Source organism: Phyllobates terribilis, unplaced genomic scaffold (assembly GCF_046119375.1).
Source record: "Phyllobates terribilis strain yellow unplaced genomic scaffold, ASM4611937v1 Scaffold_13__5_contigs__length_258822181, whole genome shotgun sequence".
NCBI classification, from domain to species: domain Eukaryota; kingdom Metazoa; phylum Chordata; class Amphibia; order Anura; family Dendrobatidae; genus Phyllobates; species Phyllobates terribilis.
The window spans coordinates 28,233,547-28,257,026 of record NW_027362773.1 but is presented as its reverse complement, the minus strand read 5'-3'; the positions used below and the strand labels follow the sequence as shown (position 1 = coordinate 28,257,026).

The 23,480-nt window shown below is 53.6% G+C and overlaps 1 protein-coding gene across 1 annotated transcript in view; it reads left to right on the top strand.

Moving 5' to 3' along the window:
- Positions 1-22,997, top strand: part of TMEM216 (transmembrane protein 216) — a 52,827-nt gene extending 29,830 nt beyond the window's left edge. The window contains exons 3-6 of the mRNA XM_073659425.1: positions 9,284-9,374; positions 10,622-10,714; positions 21,260-21,461; positions 22,736-22,997. Coding sequence (XP_073515526.1) covers positions 9,284-9,374; positions 10,622-10,714; positions 21,260-21,461; positions 22,736-22,751 — 402 coding nt within the window. The 3' untranslated portion in view covers positions 22,752-22,997. The remainder of the gene's footprint in view (positions 1-9,283; positions 9,375-10,621; positions 10,715-21,259; positions 21,462-22,735) is intronic.
- Positions 22,998-23,480: the final 483 nt, after the last annotated feature.

Here is a 23,480-nt window from a genome sequence, read left to right as displayed (position 1 = left end):
GTGGGCTCCCTCCCTCCCTCCCTCCCTCCCTGTGCTGTGGGCTCCCTCCCTCCCTGTGCTGTGGGCTCCCTCCCTCCCTCCCTCCCTCCCTCCCTCCCTCCCTCCCTGTGCTGTGGGCTCCCTCCCTCCCTCCCTCCCTGTGCTGTGGGCTCCCTCCCTGTGCTGTGGGCTCCCTCCCTCCTCCCTCCCTCCCTGTGCTGTGGGCTCCCTCCCTCCCTCCCTGTGCTGTGGGCCTCCCTCCCTCCCTCCCTCCCTGTGCTGTGGGCTCCCTCCCTCCCTCCCTGTGCTGTGGGCTCCCTCCCTCCCTCCCTGTGCTGTGGGCTCCCTCCCTCCCTCCCTGTGCTGTGGGCTCCCTCCCTCCCTCCCTCCCTGTGCTGTGGGCTCCCTCCCTCCCTGTGCTGTGGGCTCCCTCCCTCCCTCCCTCCCTGTGCTGTGGGCTCCCTCCCTCCCTCCCTCCCTGTGCTGTGGGCTCCCTCCCTCCCTCCCTCCCTGTGCTGTGGGCTCCCTCCCTCCCTCCCTGTGCTGTGGGCTCCCTCCCTCCCTCCCTGTGCTGTGGGCTCCCTCCCTCCCTCCCTCCCTGTGCTGTGGGCTCCCTCCCTCCCTCCCTCCCTGTGCTGTGGGCTCCCTCCCTCCCTCCCTCCCTGTGCTGTGGGCTCCCTCCCTCCCTCCCTCCCTGTGCTGTGGGCTCCCTCCCTCCCTCCTCCTCCCTCCCTGTGCTGTGGGCTCCCTCCCTCCCTCCTCCCCTGTGCTGTGGGCTCCCTCCCTCCCTCCCTGTGCTGTGGGCTCCCTCCCTCCCTCCCTGTGCTGTGGGCTCCCTCCCTCCCTCCCTCCCTGTGCTGTGGGCTCCCTCCCTCCCTCCCTCCCTGTGCTGTGGGCTCCCTCCCTCCCTCCCTCCCTGTGCTGTGGGCTCCCTCCCTCCCTCCCTGTGCTGTGGGCTCCCTCCCTCCCTCCCTGTGCTGTGGGCTCCCTCCCTCCCTCCCTGTGCTGTGGGCTCCCTCCCTCCCTCCCTCCCTGTGCTGTGGGCTCCCTCCCTCCCTCCCTCCCTGTGCTGTGGGCTCCCTCCCTCCCTCCCTCCCTGTGCTGTGGGCTCCCCTCCCTCCCTCCCTGTGCTGTGGGCTCCCTCCCTCCCTCCCTCCCTCCCTCCCTGTGCTGTGGGCTCCCTCCCTCCCTCCCTGTGCTGTGGGCTCCCTCCCTCCCTCCCTCCCTCCCTCCCTCCCTGTGCTGTGGGCTCCCTCCCTGTGCTGTGGGCTCCCTCCCTCCCTCCCTCCCTCCCTGTGCTGTGGGCTCCCTCCCTCCCTCCCTGTGCTGTGGGCTCCCTCCCTCCCTGTGCTGTGGGCTCCCTCCCTCCCTCCCTCCCTGTGCTGTGGGCTCCCTCCCTCCCTGTGCTGTGGGCTCCCTCCCTCCCTCCCTCCCTGTGCTGTGGGCTCCCTCCCTCCCTGTGCTGTGGGCTCCCTCCCTCCCTCCCTCCCTGTGCTGTGGGCTCCCTCCCTCCCTCCCTCCCTGTGCTGTGGGCTCCCTCCCTCCCTCCCTCCCTGTGCTGTGGGCTCCCTCCCTCCCTCCCTCCCTGTGCTGTGGGCTCCCTCCCTCCCTCCCTCCCTCCCTGTGCTGTGGGCTCCCTCCCTCCCTCCCTGTGCTGTGGGCTCCCTCCCTCCCTCCCTGTGCTGTGGGCTCCCTCCCTCCCTCCCTTTGCTGTGGGCTCCCTCCCTCCCTCCCTCCCTGTGCTGTGGGCTCCCTCCCTCCCTCCCTCCCTCCCTGTGCTGTGGGCTCCCTCCCTCCCTCCCTGTGCTGTGGGCTCCCTCCCTCCCTGTGCTGTGGGCTCCCTCCCTCCCTGTGCTGTGGGCTCCCTCCCTCCTCCTGTGCTGTGGGCTCCCTCCCTCCCTGTGCTGTGGGCTCCCTCCTCTCCCTGTGCTGTGGGCTCCCTCCCTTCCTGTGCTGTGGGCTCCCTCCCTCCCTGTGCTGTGGGCTCCCTCCCTCCCTCCCTGTGCTGTGGGCTCCCTCCCTCCCTCCCTCCCTGTGCTGTGGGCTCCCTCCCTCCCTCCCTCCCTGTGCTGTGGGCTCCCTCCCTCCCTCCCTCCCTGTGCTGTGGGCTCCCTCCCTCCCTCCCTGTGCTGTGGGCTCCCTCCCTCCCTCCCTTCCCTGTGCTGTGGGCTCCCTTCCTGTGCTGTGGGCTCCCTCCCTGTGCTGTGGGCTCCCTCCCTCCCTCCCTCCCTGTGCTGTGGGCTCCCTCCCTCCCTCCCTCCCTCCCTGTGCTGTGGGCTCCCTCCCTCCCTCCCTGTGCTGTGGGCTCCCTCCCTCCCTCCCTGTGCTGTGGGCTCCCTCCCTCCCTCCCTCCCTGTGCTGTGGGCTCCCTCCCTCCCTCCCTCCCTCCCTGTGCTGTGGGCTCCCTCCCTCCCTCCCTGTGCTGTGGGCTCCCTCCCTCCCTCCCTCCCTGTGCTGTGGGCTCCCTCCCTCCCTCCCTCCCTCCCTGTGCTGTGGGCTCCCTCCCTCCCTCCCTCCCTCCCTGTGCTGTGGGCTCCCTCCCTGTGCTGTGGGCTCCCTCCCTCCCTCCCTCCCTGTGCTGTGGGCTCCCTCCCTCCCTCCCTCCCTCCCTGTGCTGTGGGCTCCCTCCCTCCCTCCCTCCCTGTGCTGTGGGCTCCCTCCCTCCCTCCCTCCCTGTGCTGTGGGCTCCCTCCCTCCCTCCCCTCCCTCCCTGTGCTGTGGGCTCCCTCCCTCCCTCCCTCCCTCCCTGTGCTGTGGGCTCCCTCCCTCCCTCCCTATGCTGTGGGCTCCCTCCCTCCCTGTGCTGTGGGCTCCCTCCCTCCCTGTGCTGTGGGCTCCCTCCCTCCCTGTGCTGTGGGCTCCCTCCCTCCCTGTGCTGTGGGCTCCCTCCCTCCCTGTGCTGTGGGCTCCCTCCCCTCCCTGTGCTGTGGGCTCCCTCCCTCCCTCCCTCCCTCCCTGTGCTGTGGGCTCCCTCCCTCCCTCCCTCCCTGTGCTGTGGGCTCCCTCCCTCCCTCCCTGTGCTGTGGGCTCCCTCCCTCCCTGTGCTGTGGGCTCCCTCCCTCCCTCCCTGTGCTGTGGGCTCCCTCCCTCCCTCCCTGTGCTGTGGGCTCCCTCCCTCCCTGTGCTGTGGGCTCCCTCCCTCCCTGTGCTGTGGGCTCCCTTCCTCCCTCCCTCCCTGTGCTGTGGGCTCCCTCCCTCCCTCCCTGTGCTGTGGGCTCCCTCCCTCCCTTCCTGTGCTGTGGGCTCCCTTCCTGTCCTGTGGGCTCCCTCCCTCCCTCCCTGTGGGCTCCCTCCCTCCCTCCCTCCCTGTGCTGTGGGCTCCCTCCCTCCCTCCCTCCCTGTGCTGTGGGCTCCCTCCCTCCCTTCCTGTGCTGTGGGCTCCCTTCCTGTGCTGTGGGCTCCCTCCCTGTGCTGTGGGCTCCCTCCCTCCCTCCCTGTGCTGTTGGCTCCCTCCCTCCCTCCCTGTGCTGTTGGCTCCCTCCCTCCCTCCCTGTGCTGTGGGCTCCCTCCCTCCCTGTGGTGCTGTGGGCTCCCCTCCCTGTGCTGTGGGATCCTCCCTCCTCCCTCCCTGCTGTTTGGCTCCCTCCCTCCCGTGCTGTTGGCTCCCTCCCCCTCCCTGTGCTGTGGGCTCCCTCCTCCCTGTGCTGTGGGCTCCCTCCCTCCCTCCCTCCCTCCCTCCCCTCCCTGTGCTGTGGGCTCCCTCCCTCCCTCCCTGTGCGGGCTCCCTCCCCCTCCTCCCTGTGCTGTGGGCTCCCTCCCTCCTCCCTGTGCTGTGGGCTCCCTCCCTCCTCCCTCCCTGTGCTGTGGGCTCCCTCCCCTCCCTCCCTCCCTGTGCTGTGGGCTCCCTCCCTCCCTCCCTCCTCCCTCCCCTCCCTCCCTGTGCTGTGGGCTCCCTCCCTCCCCCCCTCCTTCCCCGTTGCTGTGGGCTCCCTCCCTCCCTCCCTCCCTCCCTGTGCTGTGGCTCCCTCCCTCCCTCCCTGTGCTGTGGCTCCCTCCCTCCCTCCCTCCCTCCCTGTGCTGTGGGCCTCCCTCCCTCCCTCCCTGTGCTGTGGGCTCCCTCCCTCCCTCCCTGTGCTGTGGCTCCCTCCCCCTCCTGTGCTGTGGGCTCCCTCCCTCCCTCCCTGTGCTGTGGGCTCCCTCCCTCCCTCCCTGTGCTGTGGGCTCCCTCCCCTCCCTCCCTGTGCTGTGGGTCTCCCTCCCTCCTGTGCTGTGGGCTCTCTCCCTCCCTCCTCCTGTGCTGTGGGCTCCCTCCCTCCCTGTGCTGTGGGCTCCCCTCCCTCCCTCCCTGTGCTGTGGGCTCCCTCCCTCCCTCCCTGTGCTGTGGGCTCCCTCCCTCCCTCCCTCCCTGTGCCTGTGGGCTCCTCCCTCCCTCCCTCCCTGTGCTGTGGGCTCCCTCCCTCCCTCCCTGTGCTGTGGGGCTCCCTCCCCTCCCTCCCCTCCCTGTGCTTTGGGCTCCCTCCCTCCCTCCCTGTGCTTTGGGCTCCCTCCCTCCCTCCCCTCCCTCCCTCCCTGTGCTGTGGGCTCCCTCCCTCCCTCCCTCCCTGTGCTGTGGGCTCCCTCCCTCCCTCCCTGTGCTGTGGGCTCCCTCCCTCCCTCCCTGTGCTGTGGGCTCCCTCCCTCCCTCCCTGTGCTGTGGGCTCCCTCCCTCCCTCCCTGTGCTGTGGGCTCCCTCCCTCCCTCCCTCCCTGTGCTGTGGGCTCCCTCCCTCCTGTGCTGTGGGCTCCCTCCCTCCCTCCCTCCCTGTGCTGTGGGGCTCCCTCCCTCCCTCCCTCCCTGTGCTGTGGGCTCCCTCCCTCCCTCCCTCCCTGTGCTGTGGGCTCCCTCCCTCCCTGTGCTGTGGGCTCCCTCCCTCCCTCCCTCCCTCCTCCCTGTGCTGTGGGCTCCCTCCCTCCCTCCCCTCCCTGTGCTGTGGGCTCCCTCCCTCCCTCCCTCCCTCCCTGTGCTGTGGGCTCCCCTCCCTGTGCTGTGGGCTCCCTCCCTCCCTCCCTCCCTCCCTGTGCTGTGGGCTCCCTCCCTCCCTGTGCTGTGGGCTCCCTCCCTCCCTCCCTCCCTGTGCTGTGGGCTCCCTCCCTCCCTCCCTCCCTGTGCTGTGGGCTCCCTCCCTCCCTCCCTCCCTGTGCTGTGGGCTCCCTCCCTCCCTCCCTGTGCTGTGGGCTCCCTCCCTCCCTCCCTCCCTGTGCTGTGGGCTCCCTCCCTCCCTCCCTCCCTCCCTGTGCTCCTCCCTGTGCTGTGGGCTCCCTCCCTCCCTCCCTCCCTCCCTGTGCTGTGGGCTCCCTCCCTCCCTCCCTCCCTCCCTCCCTGTGCTGTGGGCTCCCTCCCTCCCTCCCTCCCTCCCTGTGCTGTGGGCTCCCTCCCTCCCTCCCTGTGCTGTGGGCTCCCTCCCTCCCTCCCTGTGCTGTGGGCTCCCTCCCTCCCTCCCTGTGCTGTGGGCTCCCTCCCTCCCTCCCTGTGCTGTGGGCTCCCTCCCTCCCTGTGCTGTGGGCTCCCTCCCTCCCTCCCTCCCTCCCTGTGCTGTGGGCTCCCTCCCTCCCTCCCTCCCTCCCTCCCTCCCTCCCTCCCTCCCTGTGCTGTGGGCTCCCTCCCTCCCTCCCTCCCTCCCTGTGCTGTGGGCTCCCTCCCTCCCTCCCTCCCTGTGCTGTGGGCTCCCTCCCTCCCTCCCTCCCTGTGCTGTGGGCTCCCTCCCTCCCTCCGTCCCTGTGCTGTGGGCTCCCTCCCTCCCTGTGCTGTGGGCTCCCTCCCTCCCTCCCTCCCTCCCTGTGCTGTGGGCTCCCTCCCTCCCTCCCTCCCTCCCTCCCTGTGCTGTGGGCTCCCTCCCTCCCTCCCTGTGCTGTGGGCTCCCTCCCTCCCTCCCTGTGCTGTGGGCTCCCTCCCTCCCTCCCTGTGCTGTGGGCTCCCTCCCTCCCTGTGCTGTGGGCTCCCTCCCTCCCTGTGCTGTGGGCTCCCTCCCTGTGCTGTGGGCTCCCTCCCTCCCTCCCTCCCTGTGCTGTGGGCTCCCTCCCTCCCTCCCTGTGCTGTGGGCTCCCTCCCTCCCTCCCTGTGCTGTGGGCTCCCTCCCTCCCTCCCTGTGCTGTGGGCTCCCTCCCTCCCTCCCTCCCTGTGCTGTGGGCTCCCTCCCTCCCTCCCTCCCTGTGCTGTGGGCTCCCTCCCTCCCTCCCTGTGCTGTGGGCTCCCTCCCTCCCTTCCTGTGCTGTGGGCTCCCTTCCTGTGCTGTGGGCTCCCTCCCTCCCTCCCTCCCTGTGCTGTGGGCTCCCTCCCTCCCTCCCTCCCTGTGCTGTGGGCTCCCTCCCTCCCTTCCTGTGCTGTGGGCTCCCTTCCTGTGCTGTGGGCTCCCTCCCTGTGCTGTGGGCTCCCTCCCTCCCTCCCTCCCTCCCTTCCTCCCTGTGCTGTGGGCTCCCTCCCTCCCTCCCTGGGCTGTGGGCTCCCTCCCTCCCTCCCTGGGCTGTGGGCTCCCTCCCTCCCTCCCTCCCTCCCTGTGCTGTGGGCTCCCTCCCTCCCTCCCTCCCTCCCTGTGCTGTGGGCTATCGCTCCCCCCGCGCTGTGGGCTATCGCTCCCCCCGCGCTGTGGGCTATCGCTCCCCCCGCGCTGTGGGCTATCGCTCCCCCCGCGCTGTGGGCTATCGCTCCCCCCGCGCTGTGGGCTATCGCTCCCCCCGCGCTGTGGGCTATCGCTCCCCCCGCGCTGTGGGCTATCGCTCCCCCCGCGCTGTGGGCTATCGCTCCCCCCGCGCTGTGGGCTATCGCTCCCCCCGCGCTGTGGGCTATCGCTCCCCCCGCGCTGTGGGCTATCGCTCCCCCCGCGCTGTGGGCTATCGCTCCCCCCGCGCTGTGGGCTATCGCTCCCCCCGCGCTGTGGGCTATCGCTCCCCCCGCGCTGTGGGCTATCGCTCCCCCCGCGCTGTGGGCTATCGCTCCCCCCGCGCTGTGGGCTATCGCTCCCCCCGCGCTGTGGGCTATCGCTCCCCCCGCGCTGTGGGCTATCGCTCCCCCCGCGCTGTGGGCTATCGCTCCCCCCGCGCTGTGGGCTATCGCTCCCCCCGCGCTGTGGGCTATCGCTCCCCCCGCGCTGTGGGCTATCGCTCCCCCCGCGCTGTGGGCTATCGCTCCCCCCGCGCTGTGGGCTATCGCTCCCCCCGCGCTGTGGGCTATCGCTCCCCCCGCGCTGTGGGCTATCGCTCCCCCCGCGCTGTGGGCTATCGCTCCCCCCGCGCTGTGGGCTATCGCTCCCCCCGCGCTGTGGGCTATCGCTCCCCCCGCGCTGTGGGCTATCGCTCCCCCCGCGCTGTGGGCTATCGCTCCCCCCGCGCTGTGGGCTATCGCTCCCCCCGCGCTGTGGGCTATCGCTCCCCCCGCGCTGTGGGCTATCGCTCCCCCCGCGCTGTGGGCTATCGCTCCCCCCGCGCTGTGGGCTATCGCTCCCCCCGCGCTGTGGGCTATCGCTCCCCCCGCGCTGTGGGCTATCGCTCCCCCCGCGCTGTGGGCTATCGCTCCCCCCGCGCTGTGGGCTATCGCTCCCCCCGCGCTGTGGGCTATCGCTCCCCCCGCGCTGTGGGCTATCGCTCCCCCCGCGCTGTGGGCTATCGCTCCCCCCGCGCTGTGGGCTATCGCTCCCCCCGCGCTGTGGGCTATCGCTCCCCCCGCGCTGTGGGCTATCGCTCCCCCCGCGCTGTGGGCTATCGCTCCCCCCGCGCTGTGGGCTATCGCTCCCCCCGCGCTGTGGGCTATCGCTCCCCCCGCGCTGTGGGCTATCGCTCCCCCCGCGCTGTGGGCTATCGCTCCCCCCGCGCTGTGGGCTATCGCTCCCCCCGCGCTGTGGGCTATCGCTCCCCCCGCGCTGTGGGCTATCGCTCCCCCCGCGCTGTGGGCTATCGCTCCCCCCGCGCTGTGGGCTATCGCTCCCCCCGCGCTGTGGGCTATCGCTCCCCCCGCGCTGTGGGCTATCGCTCCCCCCGCGCTGTGGGCTATCGCTCCCCCCGCGCTGTGGGCTATCGCTCCCCCCGCGCTGTGGGCTATCGCTCCCCCCGCGCTGTGGGCTATCGCTCCCCCCGCGCTGTGGGCTATCGCTCCCCCCGCGCTGTGGGCTATCGCTCCCCCCGCGCTGTGGGCTATCGCTCCCCCCGCGCTGTGGGCTATCGCTCCCCCCGCGCTGTGGGCTATCGCTCCCCCCGCGCTGTGGGCTATCGCTCCCCCCGCGCTGTGGGCTATCGCTCCCCCCGCGCTGTGGGCTATCGCTCCCCCCGCGCTGTGGGCTATCGCTCCCCCCGCGCTGTGGGCTATCGCTCCCCCCGCGCTGTGGGCTATCGCTCCCCCCGCGCTGTGGGCTATCGCTCCCCCCGCGCTGTGGGCTATCGCTCCCCCCGCGCTGTGGGCTATCGCTCCCCCCGCGCTGTGGGCTATCGCTCCCCCCGCGCTGTGGGCTATCGCTCCCCCCGCGCTGTGGGCTATCGCTCCCCCCGCGCTGTGGGCTATCGCTCCCCCCGCGCTGTGGGCTATCGCTCCCCCCGCGCTGTGGGCTATCGCTCCCCCCGCGCTGTGGGCTATCGCTCCCCCCGCGCTGTGGGCTATCGCTCCCCCCGCGCTGTGGGCTATCGCTCCCCCCGCGCTGTGGGCTATCGCTCCCCCCGCGCTGTGGGCTATCGCTCCCCCCGCGCTGTGGGCTATCGCTCCCCCCGCGCTGTGGGCTATCGCTCCCCCCGCGCTGTGGGCTATCGCTCCCCCCGCGCTGTGGGCTATCGCTCCCCCCGCGCTGTGGGCTATCGCTCCCCCCGCGCTGTGGGCTATCGCTCCCCCCGCGCTGTGGGCTATCGCTCCCCCCGCGCTGTGGGCTATCGCTCCCCCCGCGCTGTGGGCTATCGCTCCCCCCGCGCTGTGGGCTATCGCTCCCCCCGCGCTGTGGGCTATCGCTCCCCCCGCGCTGTGGGCTATCGCTCCCCCCGCGCTGTGGGCTATCGCTCCCCCCGCGCTGTGGGCTATCGCTCCCCCCGCGCTGTGGGCTATCGCTCCCCCCGCGCTGTGGGCTATCGCTCCCCCCGCGCTGTGGGCTATCGCTCCCCCCGCGCTGTGGGCTATCGCTCCCCCCGCGCTGTGGGCTATCGCTCCCCCCGCGCTGTGGGCTATCGCTCCCCCCGCGCTGTGGGCTATCGCTCCCCCCGCGCTGTGGGCTATCGCTCCCCCCGCGCGATAATCACTAGGTGGTGTCACCACGTGCAGCCTGACCTGGATACATGGCGGCAGGCTTCAGGGTGACTGGTGGTAATATGGTCGCAGATTACTGTAGGATTATGCAGTTTCCTTGACCGCTCAGCAGTCCTCCACCCCACTAGAGGTCCTCTTCTTCCTCAATGGCTGGTACTGCGCCTCCTATTTCCTCATCGAAGCTCTGATATTTATATATAAAGGTGAGTGCCGGGATCGCTCTGTTACTGAGTGTATGGTGAGTGAGCGGCTATGGCTGCCCGGTCCTGTGGTTACTAATTGTAGATGCCACAGCTTAATGGGTGATGCACAATGTATGGACAAGTACTGGCCCCCTGTACATTACTGCCAGAGCTTTTCTGACCTCCCATCCTACATCCATAGACATTAATATGGAGTTGGCCCCTTTGCAGATAGAACAGCATCCTCTCTCCTGGGAAGGCTTACTACACGATTTTGGAGTGACTGTGGATTTTTTTGCCCCTTCACCCAGAAGAGCATTTGTGAGGTCAGACCCTGATATTACAGGAGAGGCCGGGCTCACAATCTCCATTATAGGTCATGTAATTCAGTGAGTTGAGGTCAGGGCTCTGTGCGGCCCGTCGAGGTTTTTTCACACCAAACTCCTCCAACCATGACTTTATGGACTTTTCTTTATGCACTGGGACACAGTCAGGGGGAACAGAAAGGGCCTTCTCCAAACCGTTCCCATAATTGTCCAAAATGTCTTGTATGCTGAAGCATTAAGATTTCCCTTTACTGGAACTAAGAGACCATGCCCTGAAAAACAGTCCCATAGCATTATCCCTCCTGCTCCAAGTTTTACAACCAGCACAATGCAGTCAGGCGGGTAACAATCTCCTGGCATTCATCTATTAGACGCCAGAAATAGAAGTGTTATTCATCACTGCACAGGACACGTCTCCCCCGCTCCAGAGGCCAGTGTTGGTGGCTTTACACCACTCCATCCATCGCTTGGCATTGTGCTTGGTGATGTAAGGCTGCCTGCTGCTGCTCAGCCACGGAGATGGTGGCGTGCAATTTTTGTACTGATGTTAATAGAAGATGAGGTCTGGACTCTGCAGTTATGAAGTCAGCAGAGCGTTGGTGACCTTTTTGCCCTCTGCTCCTCAGCATTTGGCTCCCCCGCTTTGTAATATTACGGGGTCTCCACTTCGTGGCTGAGTTGCTGCAAGTCCTTCCCATTCTCAATAATATCACAGGTGATGGAGAAATTAGGAGGGAAGAAATACCATGATCTGACTTGTTACCCCGCTGCCCGTCCCTGGGGTAGTGGACAGCGCAGACGCTTTACTATCAGTAATTAGGTGCAACTCCATGAAAAAGATTCATCCCCCAGCCAGAACTAGCTATGAGGTATGACATATGACACCCTCTTAGACGCCCTGTTTTCCGACACATGATTGACGGCTTTTCTTGTTGACTACAGGTTTGATTTTACCATATCCTACATCCAATCTGGTGCTGGAGGTGGTAATGCTTTTTCTTTATCTTGGTATTGAGGTCACCCGCCTGTATCTCGGTGAGTACTGAAGACATATTGGGTGGGTTACATAGTGTCACAGTATTAATACTAATGATTTCAGCATTTTCAGCATGATCTTAGCAGAGTAGTCTGGTTTGGAAGTTCTTGCTAATATTCTGTTATAATTAACATACCCGGACTAGAGATGAGTCCAAGTAAAGAAGAGAACCATAGTTAAAAATAGATTAATTTTTATTAGAGTCAACAGTAAAAACCAATAAAAAACAAGTACAATTACAGAGTGCTTCGTATGAGGGACGCCGCTGCATCCTGACCAACAAAGAAACTATTGCCCAAATGTAATGTTATCTGGAATGATGAGGACCTATATGGATCTAGTCATATCACCCCACATATAACACAATACAGTTACCTGTGAGAACAAATCTCTACTATAATGGTATAGTTTAGGTAAGAATATAATTAAAGCAGTGCATAGTGACACCCAGTATCAGGTATGTAGAGAAAGAAGGGCAAATAAGCTTAACACCGTTATAATCCTAACAACCAATATATGGATTGCACAACAACGAATGATAACAAAATCAACAACTTCATTGTGTAAAGTCAACAAACAGATACAGAAAACACAAAATCCAACAGGTGGCACAACTAAAATGGGGCACAAATATATCATAGTTTCATAAAGGGTAGTCAATAGTAATTATAGAATAAGTAATATATCAAGTTTATAGTAAAAACTACCCATGGAGATAAATAGAGTGATTATTATTATTATGCAGGTAAGGGACAAACCTAGTGGAACTAGACAAGCAATATTGGTAAGAGGTGCTGGTTACTCAATGTCTCATAGAAGAACACCTATCTACAGACTATCGTCTATTAAAGATTAATAAAGTGACAGTGCAAGAGATAGATCCAAATCAATAGTAAGTAGATAATGCAAGGTGGTCATGTACAAAAGTGCAAATGTGCATAATATATATATAGAGCTCGTATGAACCAGGACGCGCGTTTCGCCACTGCAGGCTTTTACGAGGGATAAAAACCAGCAGTGGCGAGTCGGGAAAAGTGTGCAGGGCACTAACATTTTGTCGGTAAGTACTTTTTATCTGATGACCTCTTTTGGTTCTTCTCTTCTATTATATTTGGTATACCTTTCCGACTCTGGGTACTTGCTCCTGGTTCATACGAGCTCTATATATATATTATGCACATTTGCACTTTTGTACATGACCACCTTGCATTATCTACTTACTATTGATTTGGATCTATCTCTTGCACTGTCACTTTATTAATCTTTAATAGACGATAGTCTGTAGATAGGTGTTCTTCTATGAGACATTGAGTAACCAGCACCTCTTACCAATATTGCTTGTCTAGTTCCACTAGGTTTGTCCCTTACCTGCCTAATGATCACTCTATTTATCTCCATGGGTAGTTTTTACTATAAACTTGATATATTACTTATTCTATAATTACTATTGACTACCCTTTATGAAACTGATATATTTGTGCCCCATTTTAGTCGTGCCACCTGTTGGATTTTGTGTTTTCTGTATCTGTTTGATTTTGCACAATAAGGTTGTTGATTTTGCTGTCATTCATTGTTGTTATATATAGGTTGTTATGTCTCGGTGGTTGCACAGCCATTTAATTTTGATTTGTATTTGCGCTGATCTAACAATTCTAATCCTCCCAAAGGGGGCATGAAAGCATAGCAGTGTGTCCGTGCCTGTAAGGTCACTAGCAAACTGGCACAATGTGTATTTGTGAGTACGTCATAATTTTGGCACAGCTTTTGCATCTTTTGGTGCCAACTGTTACAAAAACAGATCAAGATAGGAAGAAAGCCCATTTTTGAATTTGCACCAAATTCATGAATCGCGTGCGCCATTTTTGTGAATTTGATGCCAAAAAGCAACTAATACCACACGACAAAAAAAGAAAGTGATTAAAAAAACACGCAAATGATGAATTGGGGCCTATTTTTGATAACCAGCCAAGGTAAAGCAGACAGCTGGGGGCTTATATTATCAGGCTGGGAAGGTCCATTACTAACCTGGTAATAAAAGAAAGAAAACACTTTATTTGAATAAAGACTCCCCCACACCACCCCTCGTTCACTAAATTATTGAAAAAAAAACAAAAAAATATGCAGGTCCGCCATAATCCCCCGAATCCAATGAATGTAGTCCGGAAATGGATACTTAAACATAAAACGCGAGAAATAAACACAAGGGACACTCAGTGTCCACAGTGTGTGGAGCGGGCTCAGGAGATGAACCCCTCCCCACACAGGACAGATGCCGACTGTGTCACACAGCCAGAATCTGCATCTATCCGCAGTGACCAGCGCTAGTGCTGATTGCTGCTGCTGGCCCCTTATATGCCATGGGTTACCATTTGGTTGCCATGGCAATCAAAGGGTATTGATGGGTTGTCATAGCAGCTGGAGGCCTGCTGAAGTCTCCCCCCTACACCGTTACTGCCACGTTGGTTCTTCTGTGAAGTCTAGCTGCAGTCTGGGCTTCATAGGAGTGCATGATCTCTACTAAATACTGCGGGATTACAGTATAAAGAACAGGCAGTCACAGGTTCAGGTCCTATATGGGGATTATAGGAGAAAAAAAAGTTCAATTTTTCCCCTTTCAAAACTTTTTCAGATGCAATTTGTGAAATTGTGACTCTATCAAATGTTAGTGATCTGTAGATTTCATTAAGTGGGGCCTCTCCCACCAGAAATCCTGTGGATTGGTGATAAATGTGAGATCAGTACGGCTTCTACCCCTGGAGCCCCCTGCAGTTGCTGGAACAATGACCCCTGTCCTTCTCCTGACTGTGGACCCTGGTTAGGCTGTATGGGGGTCCCCATTCTTGTGATCAGTGTGGTCCCAGAGGCCTCGCTGTGCTAAGGGTAGGTGAGGCACGTAGAACGTAGAGATCATTAACTGTTAATAGTAGTGAAATTGACTCTGGCAGAAGGAAGGTTTTATATGTGCCCTAGATCTACAAAATCGTGAGGTGTGATCATGACCGCAGCAGTGAGGATTCGGCAGACGATACGCTGTAAAGCCATTATTAATTCATTAACGTTCCACTAACGTCAGAAACTACATCTGATCCTACAATACAGGACCCACCGTGTATAAGGGACTGGTTAGGGGGCAGCAGCTTTTATTGATCGTCTTCAGTCCTCAGTAAAGGCCCCTATTTGATACGTCAGCTGAGCCTGACAATTTTGGTTGTACCCGATCATCTTATGGACCCAATTCATCAGGCACTTTATGTGAGTTTTCTGGTGTAAAACTTTTCAAAATGTTACAAAATTGCTCCATAACTTATAGTTGCACATATATTTTGCAACTTTTTTCTTTTTTTTTTTATTCCAGTTGTGCTAACCTTTTGATAATTGGGCAAAGCTTAATGAAAATGGTCATGGAGATTCATCAAAATCTATGTTCCAAAGGCTGAAAGATCTGCTCCTTAAGGGGCACCACCTTGGATTTTTCAGTTTTTTGCATTTTCGATTTTTGATCTTGGTCTTCCCAGAGCCATAACTTTTTTATTTTTCGGTCAATATGGCCGTGTGAGGGCTTGTTTTTTGCGGGACGAGTTGTACTTTTGAACACCATTGGTTTTACCATACACTGTACTGGAAAACGGGGAAAAAAGATTCAAAGTGCAGTGAAATTGTAAAAAAAAAAGTGTAATTCCACAATGTTTTGTTTTTTTTACAATGTTGACTAAGGCTGTGTGCCCACGTAGCGTTTTTCAAGCGTTTATGCTGCGGAATTTCTTTGTGAAACGCTTGTGAAACGCATGGTAATCCGCACCCCATGGTCCCCAAGGGGATTCCGCAATGTCAATGCACATGCTGCGGATTTTTCCCCAGCGTTTATGCTGCGTACAAAAATCCGCAGCATGTTCATTAATTTTGCGGAAGCGCAGCGGAAGCCCCGCCATTGACTTGCATTGAGACGCATAGAATCCGTGTCTGTACATTTGTACAAGCGGATTATATGCGTCTCTATGTGCGGATGGTACCCAGGTCTGGAGGAGAGGAGACTCTCATCCAGACCTGGGTACCATTGTACCTGTAAAAAAAAGAATAAAATAAAAAATAAAGTTATATTCACCTGTCCGGCGGCTTCTCTCGGCATGCCGGCAGCGCTGAAGGACCTTCGGTGACGTCACAGTCATGTGACCGCAGGCCCTTCACCGCTCTGTCTCGCGATATGCCGGCAGCCAGGAACCAGCCAGGAAGCAGCGCTGCAGCCACGCCGGGGCCTCGGGGGTGAGTATAGCTTTATTTTTTTATTTTTACGGTCATACTATATAAATCCATGCTGTTTGCATGGATTTATACAGTGTGACCTAGTTGTCAAGCACTTTCCAAGTGATGCTATCGCCTGGAAAGTGCTTGTCAATCTGCATGCGGAAACGCATGTGAACCCGCATGTGGATCCGCATGTATTCTGCAGGAAAAACGCATGCACAATCTGCATGCGTTTTTTCTGCCAGGGAGATGCAGAAATGCTGCAGAAATTTTCTGCTTCATTTCTGCATCGTGGGCTCATAGCCTAAATGCTAAAACTGACCTGCCATTGTGATTCTCCTGATCATTACGAGTTTGCAGATACCAAACATGTATAGGTTCTTTTTTATTTAAGCGGTGGAAAAAAAATAGCGTCTCTATTTTTCGGGATCTGGGGACTGGTGAGGGCTTATTTTTTGCGCACCGAGCTGATGTTTTTATTGATACAATTTTGGGGTAGATACAATGTTCTGATCGCCCTTTATTACATTTTATTGCAATGTTGTGGCAACCAAAAATATGTAATGAATTCTGGCAGTTTGATTTATTTTCTTGTTACGCCGTTTACCGATCAGATTAATTCTTTTTATATATTGATAGATCGGGCATTCTGAACACAGTGATACCAAATATGTGTATTTTTTATTTATTTTTTTTATTATTTTGAATGGGGCGAAAGGGGGTTGATTTGAACTTTTTGAAAACTTTTTTTTTTTTTTCTACTTTTCACTTGCTTCAATAGTCTCCATGGGAGACTAGAAGCTGCGATCATCATATTGCCTGTGTGTAGCAAAAATGCTGGGCGACGCTCCTAGCATCCAGGCAATGACCACCGCAGGGGCCTCCTGCAGACCTTTTGTTGTCATGCCAACCCATCAGCGACCCATGGTCATGTGCAGGATTAGTGATGCGCTTACGGCGCGGCCATGTCAAATGCCGCTGTCGGAGATTGACAGCGGCATTTAACAGGTTAACAGCCGCGGGTGGATCGCATTTCCACCCACGACTGTTAGGGGCACATGACAGCTGATCAGATCAGCTGTCATGTGGCCACAAACATGCGAGCTCAGTGCTGGAGCCCGCATTGAGTGCAGGGATACGACCTTCGACGTACTCATACGTCCAAAGTCGTAAAGGGGTTAATGTATTTAGTGCATCTTATTCCATTGCACCTTTCATCAAGACCTGCAGGCAAGAAGCCAGTCTTGATGACTTCGGACATACAGTACAAACCAAAAGTTTGGACACACCTCATTTAAAGATTTTTCTGTATTTTCATGACTATGAAAATTGTACATTCACACTGAAGGCATCAAAACTATGAATTAACACATGTGGAATTATATACTTAACAAAAAAGTGTGAAACAACTGAAAATATGTCTTATATTCTAGGTTCTTCAAAGTAGCCACCTTTTGCTTTGATGACTGCTTTGCACACTCTTGGCATTCTCTTGATGAGCTTCAAGAGGTAGTCACCGGAAATGGTTTTCACTTCACAGGTGTGCCCTGTCAGGTTTAATAAGTGGGATTTCTTGCCTTATAAATGAGGTTGGGACCATCAGTTGTGTTGTGCAGAAGTCAGGTAGATACACAGCTGATAGTCCTACTGAATAGACTGTTAGAATTTATATTATGGCAAGTAAAAAGCAGCTAAGTAAAGAAAAACGAGTGGCCATCATTACTTTAAGAAATGAAGGTCAGTCAGTCCGAAAAATTGGGCAAACTTTGAAAGTGTCCCCAAGTTCAGTTGCAAAAACCATCAAGCGCTACAAAGAAACTGTCTCACATGAGGACCGCCCCAGGAAAGGAAGACCAAGAGTCACCTCTGCTTCTGAGGATAAGTTTATCCTAGTTACCAGCAGCTCAGATTATAGACCAGTTCAATGCCACACAGAGTTCTAGCAGCAGACACATCTCTTCAACAACTGTTAAGAGGAGACTTTGTGCAGCAGGCCTTCATGGTAAAATAGCTGCTAGGAAACCACTGCTAAGGACAGGCAACAAGCAGAAGAGACTTGTTTGGGCTAAAGAACACAAGGAATGGACATTAGACCAGTGGAAATCTGTGCTTTGGTCTGATGAGTCCAAATTTGAGATCTTTGGTTCCAACCACCGTGTCTTTGTGCGACGCAGAAAAGGTGAACAGATGGACTCTACATGCCAGGTTCCCACCGTGAAGCATGGAGGAGGAAGTGTGATGGTGTGGCGGTGCTTTGCTGGTGACACTGTTGGGGATTTATTCAAAATTGAAGGCATACTGAACCAGCATGGCTACCACAGCATCTTGCAGCGGCATGCTATTCCATCCGGTTTGCGTTTAGTTGGACCATCATTTATTTTTCAACAGGACAATGACCCCAAACACACCTCCAGGCTGTGTAAGGGCTATTTGACCAAGAAGGAGAGTGATGGGGTGCTACGCCAGATGACCTGGCCTCCACAGTCACCGGACCTGAACCCAGTCAAGATGGTTTGGGGTGAGCTGGACTGCAGAGTGAAGGCAAAAGGGCCAACAAGTGCTAAGCATCTCTGGGAACTCCTTCAAGATTGTTGGAAGACCATTTCCGGTGACTACCTCTTGAAGCTCATCAAGAGAACGCCAAGAGTGTGCAAAGCAGTCATCAAAGCAAAAGGTGGCTAGTTTGAAGAACCTAGAACATAAGACATATTTTCAGTTGTTTCACACTTTTTTGTTAAGTATATAATTCCACATGTGTTAATTCATAGTTTTGATGCCTTCAGTGTGAATGTACAATTTTCATAGTCATGAAAATACAGAAAAATCTTTAAATGAGAAGGTGTGTCCAAACTTTTGGTCTGTACTGTATGTGCATGGCTGGTTTCTGACTTTCCACCTTGACGGATGATAACTCTTGTGTATTCAGAGGCGATCCGGTAAGCACCCACAGAATTATCTGGCCGATGTTTTCTCCCCCCTGTAATTGTCTGACAGCCGTCTCATGTATATACCACCTTATAGTGTTAGGCCTCATTCATTCGTCCGTTGTTCATGTACTCTCAGTTTCTTTTATAGATAGAACACTTGCCCATTATAGTGTATGGGGCTGTTCACATGTCTGTGTTTTTTTTGCAGACCGAGTGTCAAACAAAAAGAAATATATGGAGTCACATATTAAACTCTGCAATGCAATTCCCAGGGTCCATGACACACTTGGAAATCCCATTGATGGCATCATAGCAGTGCCCTAGTGCTGTCTGTTTTCACTGACTGTTTTCTAGGAGAAAGGGAAGAAACATTCTTCAGTTTTTAGTTGATTGATTTTTTTTTTTTTTGCATTGGAGGAAAAATGAACCAAAAAAAATGAACTGGAGTATAAGCTGGTATGCATGCAGAATAGGAGCATGTTCACACTGGACATTAGACAGACAAAACCTAAGATAGAAATAAAATGAACATATACCCTGTGTTCTCCCTGTGTTTGCGTGGGTTTCCTCCGGTTTCCTACAAAGACATACTGATAGGGAATGTAGATTGTGAGCCCCAATGGGGACAGTGCCCATAATGTCTGTAAAGCGCTGTGGAATTAATGGCGCTATATAAGTGAGTAAAATAAATAAATACCCTGCTGTAAGTAAATGAGTAAAAGCAATAGTGCATGTAAATAAATGGGGTACTTAGTAAACACTGTTTTTGATCAAAAAAAGCATAAAAGCCATCCCACCAGCATCAAGGTGTACCCAAATTCTGGATGCTCTTAACCTCTAGTATTAAAACCTTACCATGTGTCATAGTGACGTCAGTGTGAATAAGGGCCGAGCCGGACCAGGTCCCAAACATGAGTACCCAGCAAATGAGAAGCTATATAAATGTAATGTCTTGCACACACTTACCTGCACCTACTGTGGTGGCCAAAAGTATTGGCACCCCTGCAATTCTGTCAGATAATACTCAGTTTCTTCCTGAAAATGATTGCAATCACAAATTCTTTGGTATTATTATCTTCATTTAATTTGTCTTCAATGAAAAAACACAAAAGAGAATGAAGCAAAAATCAAATCATTGATCATTTCACACAAAACTCCAAAAATGGGCCAGACAAAAGTATTGGCACCCTCAGCCTAATACTTGGTTGCACAACCTTTAGCCAAAATAACTGCGAACAACCGCTTCCGGTAACCATCAATGAGTTTCTTACAATGCTCTGCTGGAATTGTAGACCATTCTTCTTTGGCAAACTGCTCCAGGTCCCTGATATTTGAAGGGTGTCTTCTCCAAACTGCCATTTTGAGATCTCTCCACAGGTGTTCTATGGGATTCAGGTCTGGACTCATTGCTGGCCACCTTAGAAGTCTCCAGTGCTTTCTCTCAAAGCATTTTATAGTGCTTTTGGAAGTGTGTTTTGGGTCATTGTCCTGCTGGAAGACCCATGACCTCTGAGGGAGACCCAGCTTTCTCACACTGGGCCCTACATTTTGCTGCAAAATATGTTGGTAGTCTTCAGACTTCATAATGCCACGCACACGGTCAAGCAGTCCAGTGCCAGATGCAGCAAAGCAACCCCAAAACATCAGGGAACCTCCGCCATGTTTGACTGTAGGGACCGTGTTCTTTTCTTTGAATGCCTTTTTTTTTTTTTCCTGTACACTCTGTTGATGCTTTTTCCCAAAAAGCTCTACTTTTGTCTCATCTGACCTGAGAACATTCTTCCAAAACTTTTTAGGCTTTCTCAGGTAAGCTCCAGCCTGGCTTTATGTCTCAGGGTAAGAAGTGGGGTCTTCCTGGGTATCCTACCATACAGTCCCTTTTCATTCAGACGCCGACGGATAGTACGGGTTGACACTGTTGTACCCTCGGACTGCAGGGAAGCTTGAACTTGTTTGGATGTTAGTCGAGGTTCTTTATCCACCATCCGCACAATCTTGCGTTGAAATCTCTCGTCAATTTTTCTTTTCCGTCCACATCTAGGGAGATTAGCCACAGTGCCATGGGCTTTAAACTTCTTGATGACACTGCGCACGGAAGACACAGGAACATTCAGGTCTTTGGAGATGGACTTGTAGCCTTGAGATTGCTCATGCTTCCTCACAATTTGGTTTCTCAAGTTCTCAGACAGTTCTTTGGTCTTCTTTCTTTTCTCCATGCTCAATGTGGTACACACAAGGACACAGGACAGAGGTTGAGTCAACTTTAATCCATGTTAACTGGCTGCAAGTGTGATTTAGTTATTGCCAACACCTGTTAGGTGCCACAGGTAAGTTACAGGTGCTGTTAATTACATGAATTAGAGAAGCATCACATGATTTTTCAAACAGTGCCAATACTTTTGTCCACCCCCTTTTTTAGGTTTGGTGTGGAATTATACCCAATTTGGCTTTAGGACAATTCTTTTTGTGTTTTTTCATTGAAGACAAATTAAATGAAGATAATAATACCAAAGAATTTGTGATTGCAATCATTTTCAGGAAGAAACTGAGTATTATCTGACAGAATTGCAGGGGTGCCAATACTTTTGGCCACCACTGTATGTTATTTATATGCACTATTGCTTTTACTTATTTTCTTACAGCTTGGGTATATGTTCTTTTTGTTTCTGTCTTAGATGTCTGTTTACTGGCCAGTGTGAACATGCTCCTATTTTCCATTCATACCAACTTATACTCCTGTTGATTTTTTTGGGTTTAGCTTCAGGTTTCTGCAGTCAGTGCAGGTGAGGTTGTGTCCTCCCTTCCTTTCAGCTGGACATTATTTTATATAGCTTCCCATTAGCTGGGTACTTATGTTTTGGACCCGGTCCTGCTCAGCCCTTATACACATTGACGTCACTATGACGGATGGTAAGGTATTAATACCAGAGGTTAAGACCATCCCAAATTTAGGTACACTATGACGGTGATGACTTTTACACTTTTTTTAAATTATTTTGTTTCTGTCTTAGGTTTTATAGGAGAAAAAGTGATAAAATACTGATAGTAAAAAATAGACACACTGATGAAAATCTGTCTTTTTTTTTTAACGTAAGAGAAAGTAACGGACGTCTGAATGAGGCCTTACTTCTAGCAGCTGCACTACAGACCCATCGCCTGGTATATTGGGAGTTGCCAAGCTTTTTGGCTGAACTGTATGTTATATATTATAATTTAAAAATTTTAAATAGTCAGTAAAAATGAGATATTATAACATTGTGATTGCATAGGACAATGAATAAATAATCAAAGTTCTTGTTAAAAACTGGAAACTGTCTATTTTGAGAGGCTAAATAACTCCTGACAGCTTTTTTTTTTCTTTTCCCCACTTTTTAGGCTGTCGGGGCAACCAGTGTGAGCGAAAGCTCCCTCTAGTGGTCAGTGTGGGTCTAACCATTCCAACCGGTCTTCTTGCATTATACTTCCTATTCCTTCAGACATATGCATTGAGGCTGGAGACGGTGCTGAGCTGTATTCTGCTGTTCTTCTATGGACTAGAGGCAATTCTGTGTTGTGTTGCTCTCATTACGTTCTGCAGGTAATACTTTTCCTTTCTGATTTTTCCCATGTGATTGTTGCCGTTAATACACTGTATATTTGTCGTTATGGACATAGGTAATTCACTAACCTAAATACATATGTAAGGGGTTGTCTAGGGAATACAAATTTGTATCAAAATGGCGCAATTAGCTTTAAAAATAAATAAAGGTAGGTCTCATTTTCACATTGCCCGATCCCTGCTCCTCTTTATGGTATAGCTCTCAATATATCCAAAATGACCAGAAATGCTCGCTCTACTAATCAATGGCCATAGCAATGTCCTGTCGCAGCTAGTGATAGACTGAAACCACTTGCTCAGCCAATCAGTGATGTGACCAGGAAAGAACGAGGACTAAAGGGGAAATTGAAGAGGGTAAGTATGAGCATTACCCTAAAAATTAATTTGCTTTTTCGTATTATGGATATTCTGCTGGACAAGGTAAAATAAATGATTTCTTAGGCCGGTTTCACATGTTCGCTAAAGTTTGACATCTTCCAACATAGCATATAAATGTATGTGTTATGTTGGGTGCGGGTGTATGAAGAAGGCTCAGGTACTTAAACAGCTGGCACCTGCCTCTGACAGAAGTGACCGGAGCTACCTCCCATCGCTGCTGTTTAACAACCTAAACGCCGCTGTCAATTTCTTAACAGTATGGTAGCACAAGTGGTCAAATGATATGAGCGTCAAGTGACTTGGGAGCGCTAAGAAAAAAAAGTTTTTGAAAATCAAATTTAAAGAAAAAAAAAGATAGATTTGACTCACCTGTTTTGCTAAAGAAATAAGAAAATGTAAAATTAATTAGCTTGCATGGTAAAGAAAAAAATTGGCCAAAATTGCATTATTTTTTTCCCATCTTCCGTCCCAAAAAAAAAATTCAAAGTGATGAAAGTGTCATATGTACCCCAAAATAATGGTATCAATAAAATCTACAGCTCCCCACGTGACACAACAAGCCCTCACCCAGCTCCATCAATATAAAAATATATAACAATGGTGAAATTGCATTTTTGTTTCACAATTTCGCATTATTTGGATATTTTTTCCGTATATGGTAAAGTGACAGGTGTCAATCAAAGCTACAACTTGTCCTCCCTAAAACAAGCCCTCAAATAACTGTGACACAACAATTAAAAAAGACTCTTTTAAGAAGGGTAGGAATAAATAAAAAATGTAAAAATGAAAATGGTCAACAGCGGGAAGTGGTTAAGAGTCATAATTTTTAAATGGTGTAATATATTACATCTTTACATTGTTGTTTCCTTCTCCAGAGAACCAAGTTACTGAGTGTTGGATCGCCCATTCCAGGATGACTCTTCTGGATTCCTGAATGTCCCATCTGTTTGCTGTGCAAATCTCCGGAGCCGTGAGCTTCTATCCAGGCGTCTGTTCGGTGCAGTAATGGGGCTCCTCACTGCTGGAAGAGACTTGATAGCATCACTGAATAGCCGCCTTGGTTCATGTGTATTAGGGCAGGGGGTTGTGTGTTTATTCCGTTATGTGACTCCACTAAATAAAAAACAACTTTTTTAAGAGTGTTTCTCCTGGGTTATACAAGATCACACACATCAGTGTGTCATGGCTTCTGCGGTCCACAAAAGTCATGACGCAGGTGTAAACAGAGCTTTAAACTATGGATTGCAGAAAGTGAGGTAGACTGTAGTCAATAAGCTGGAGTTAGAATTCTGGCAAACTGTAAGAACCAGTCACCATCTGGATTGTCTTGCTGCTCAGATAAAGGTAAAGACTCCTTTTGGTCTATCCTTTATTGTTTTCTTTTCTTCTCATTTTTTCCATGTTTTCTAAGTTTGTGGAATACTCTTCTCTTTTTCTAAGGATGCTCAGGTTTATAGAATAAGCAGACATTATAAAATGACACAGGCGGCTTCTTTAACTGCTGAGACAGAGCCGTCTCGAAGTTGTCTTTATGCTAAGTTTTTTCTTAATTTTTAGTAATTCTGAGAATTGGTGGAAAGAGAGGATTTATAGGATAAGTAAAAATGTAGTCTCAGAAGA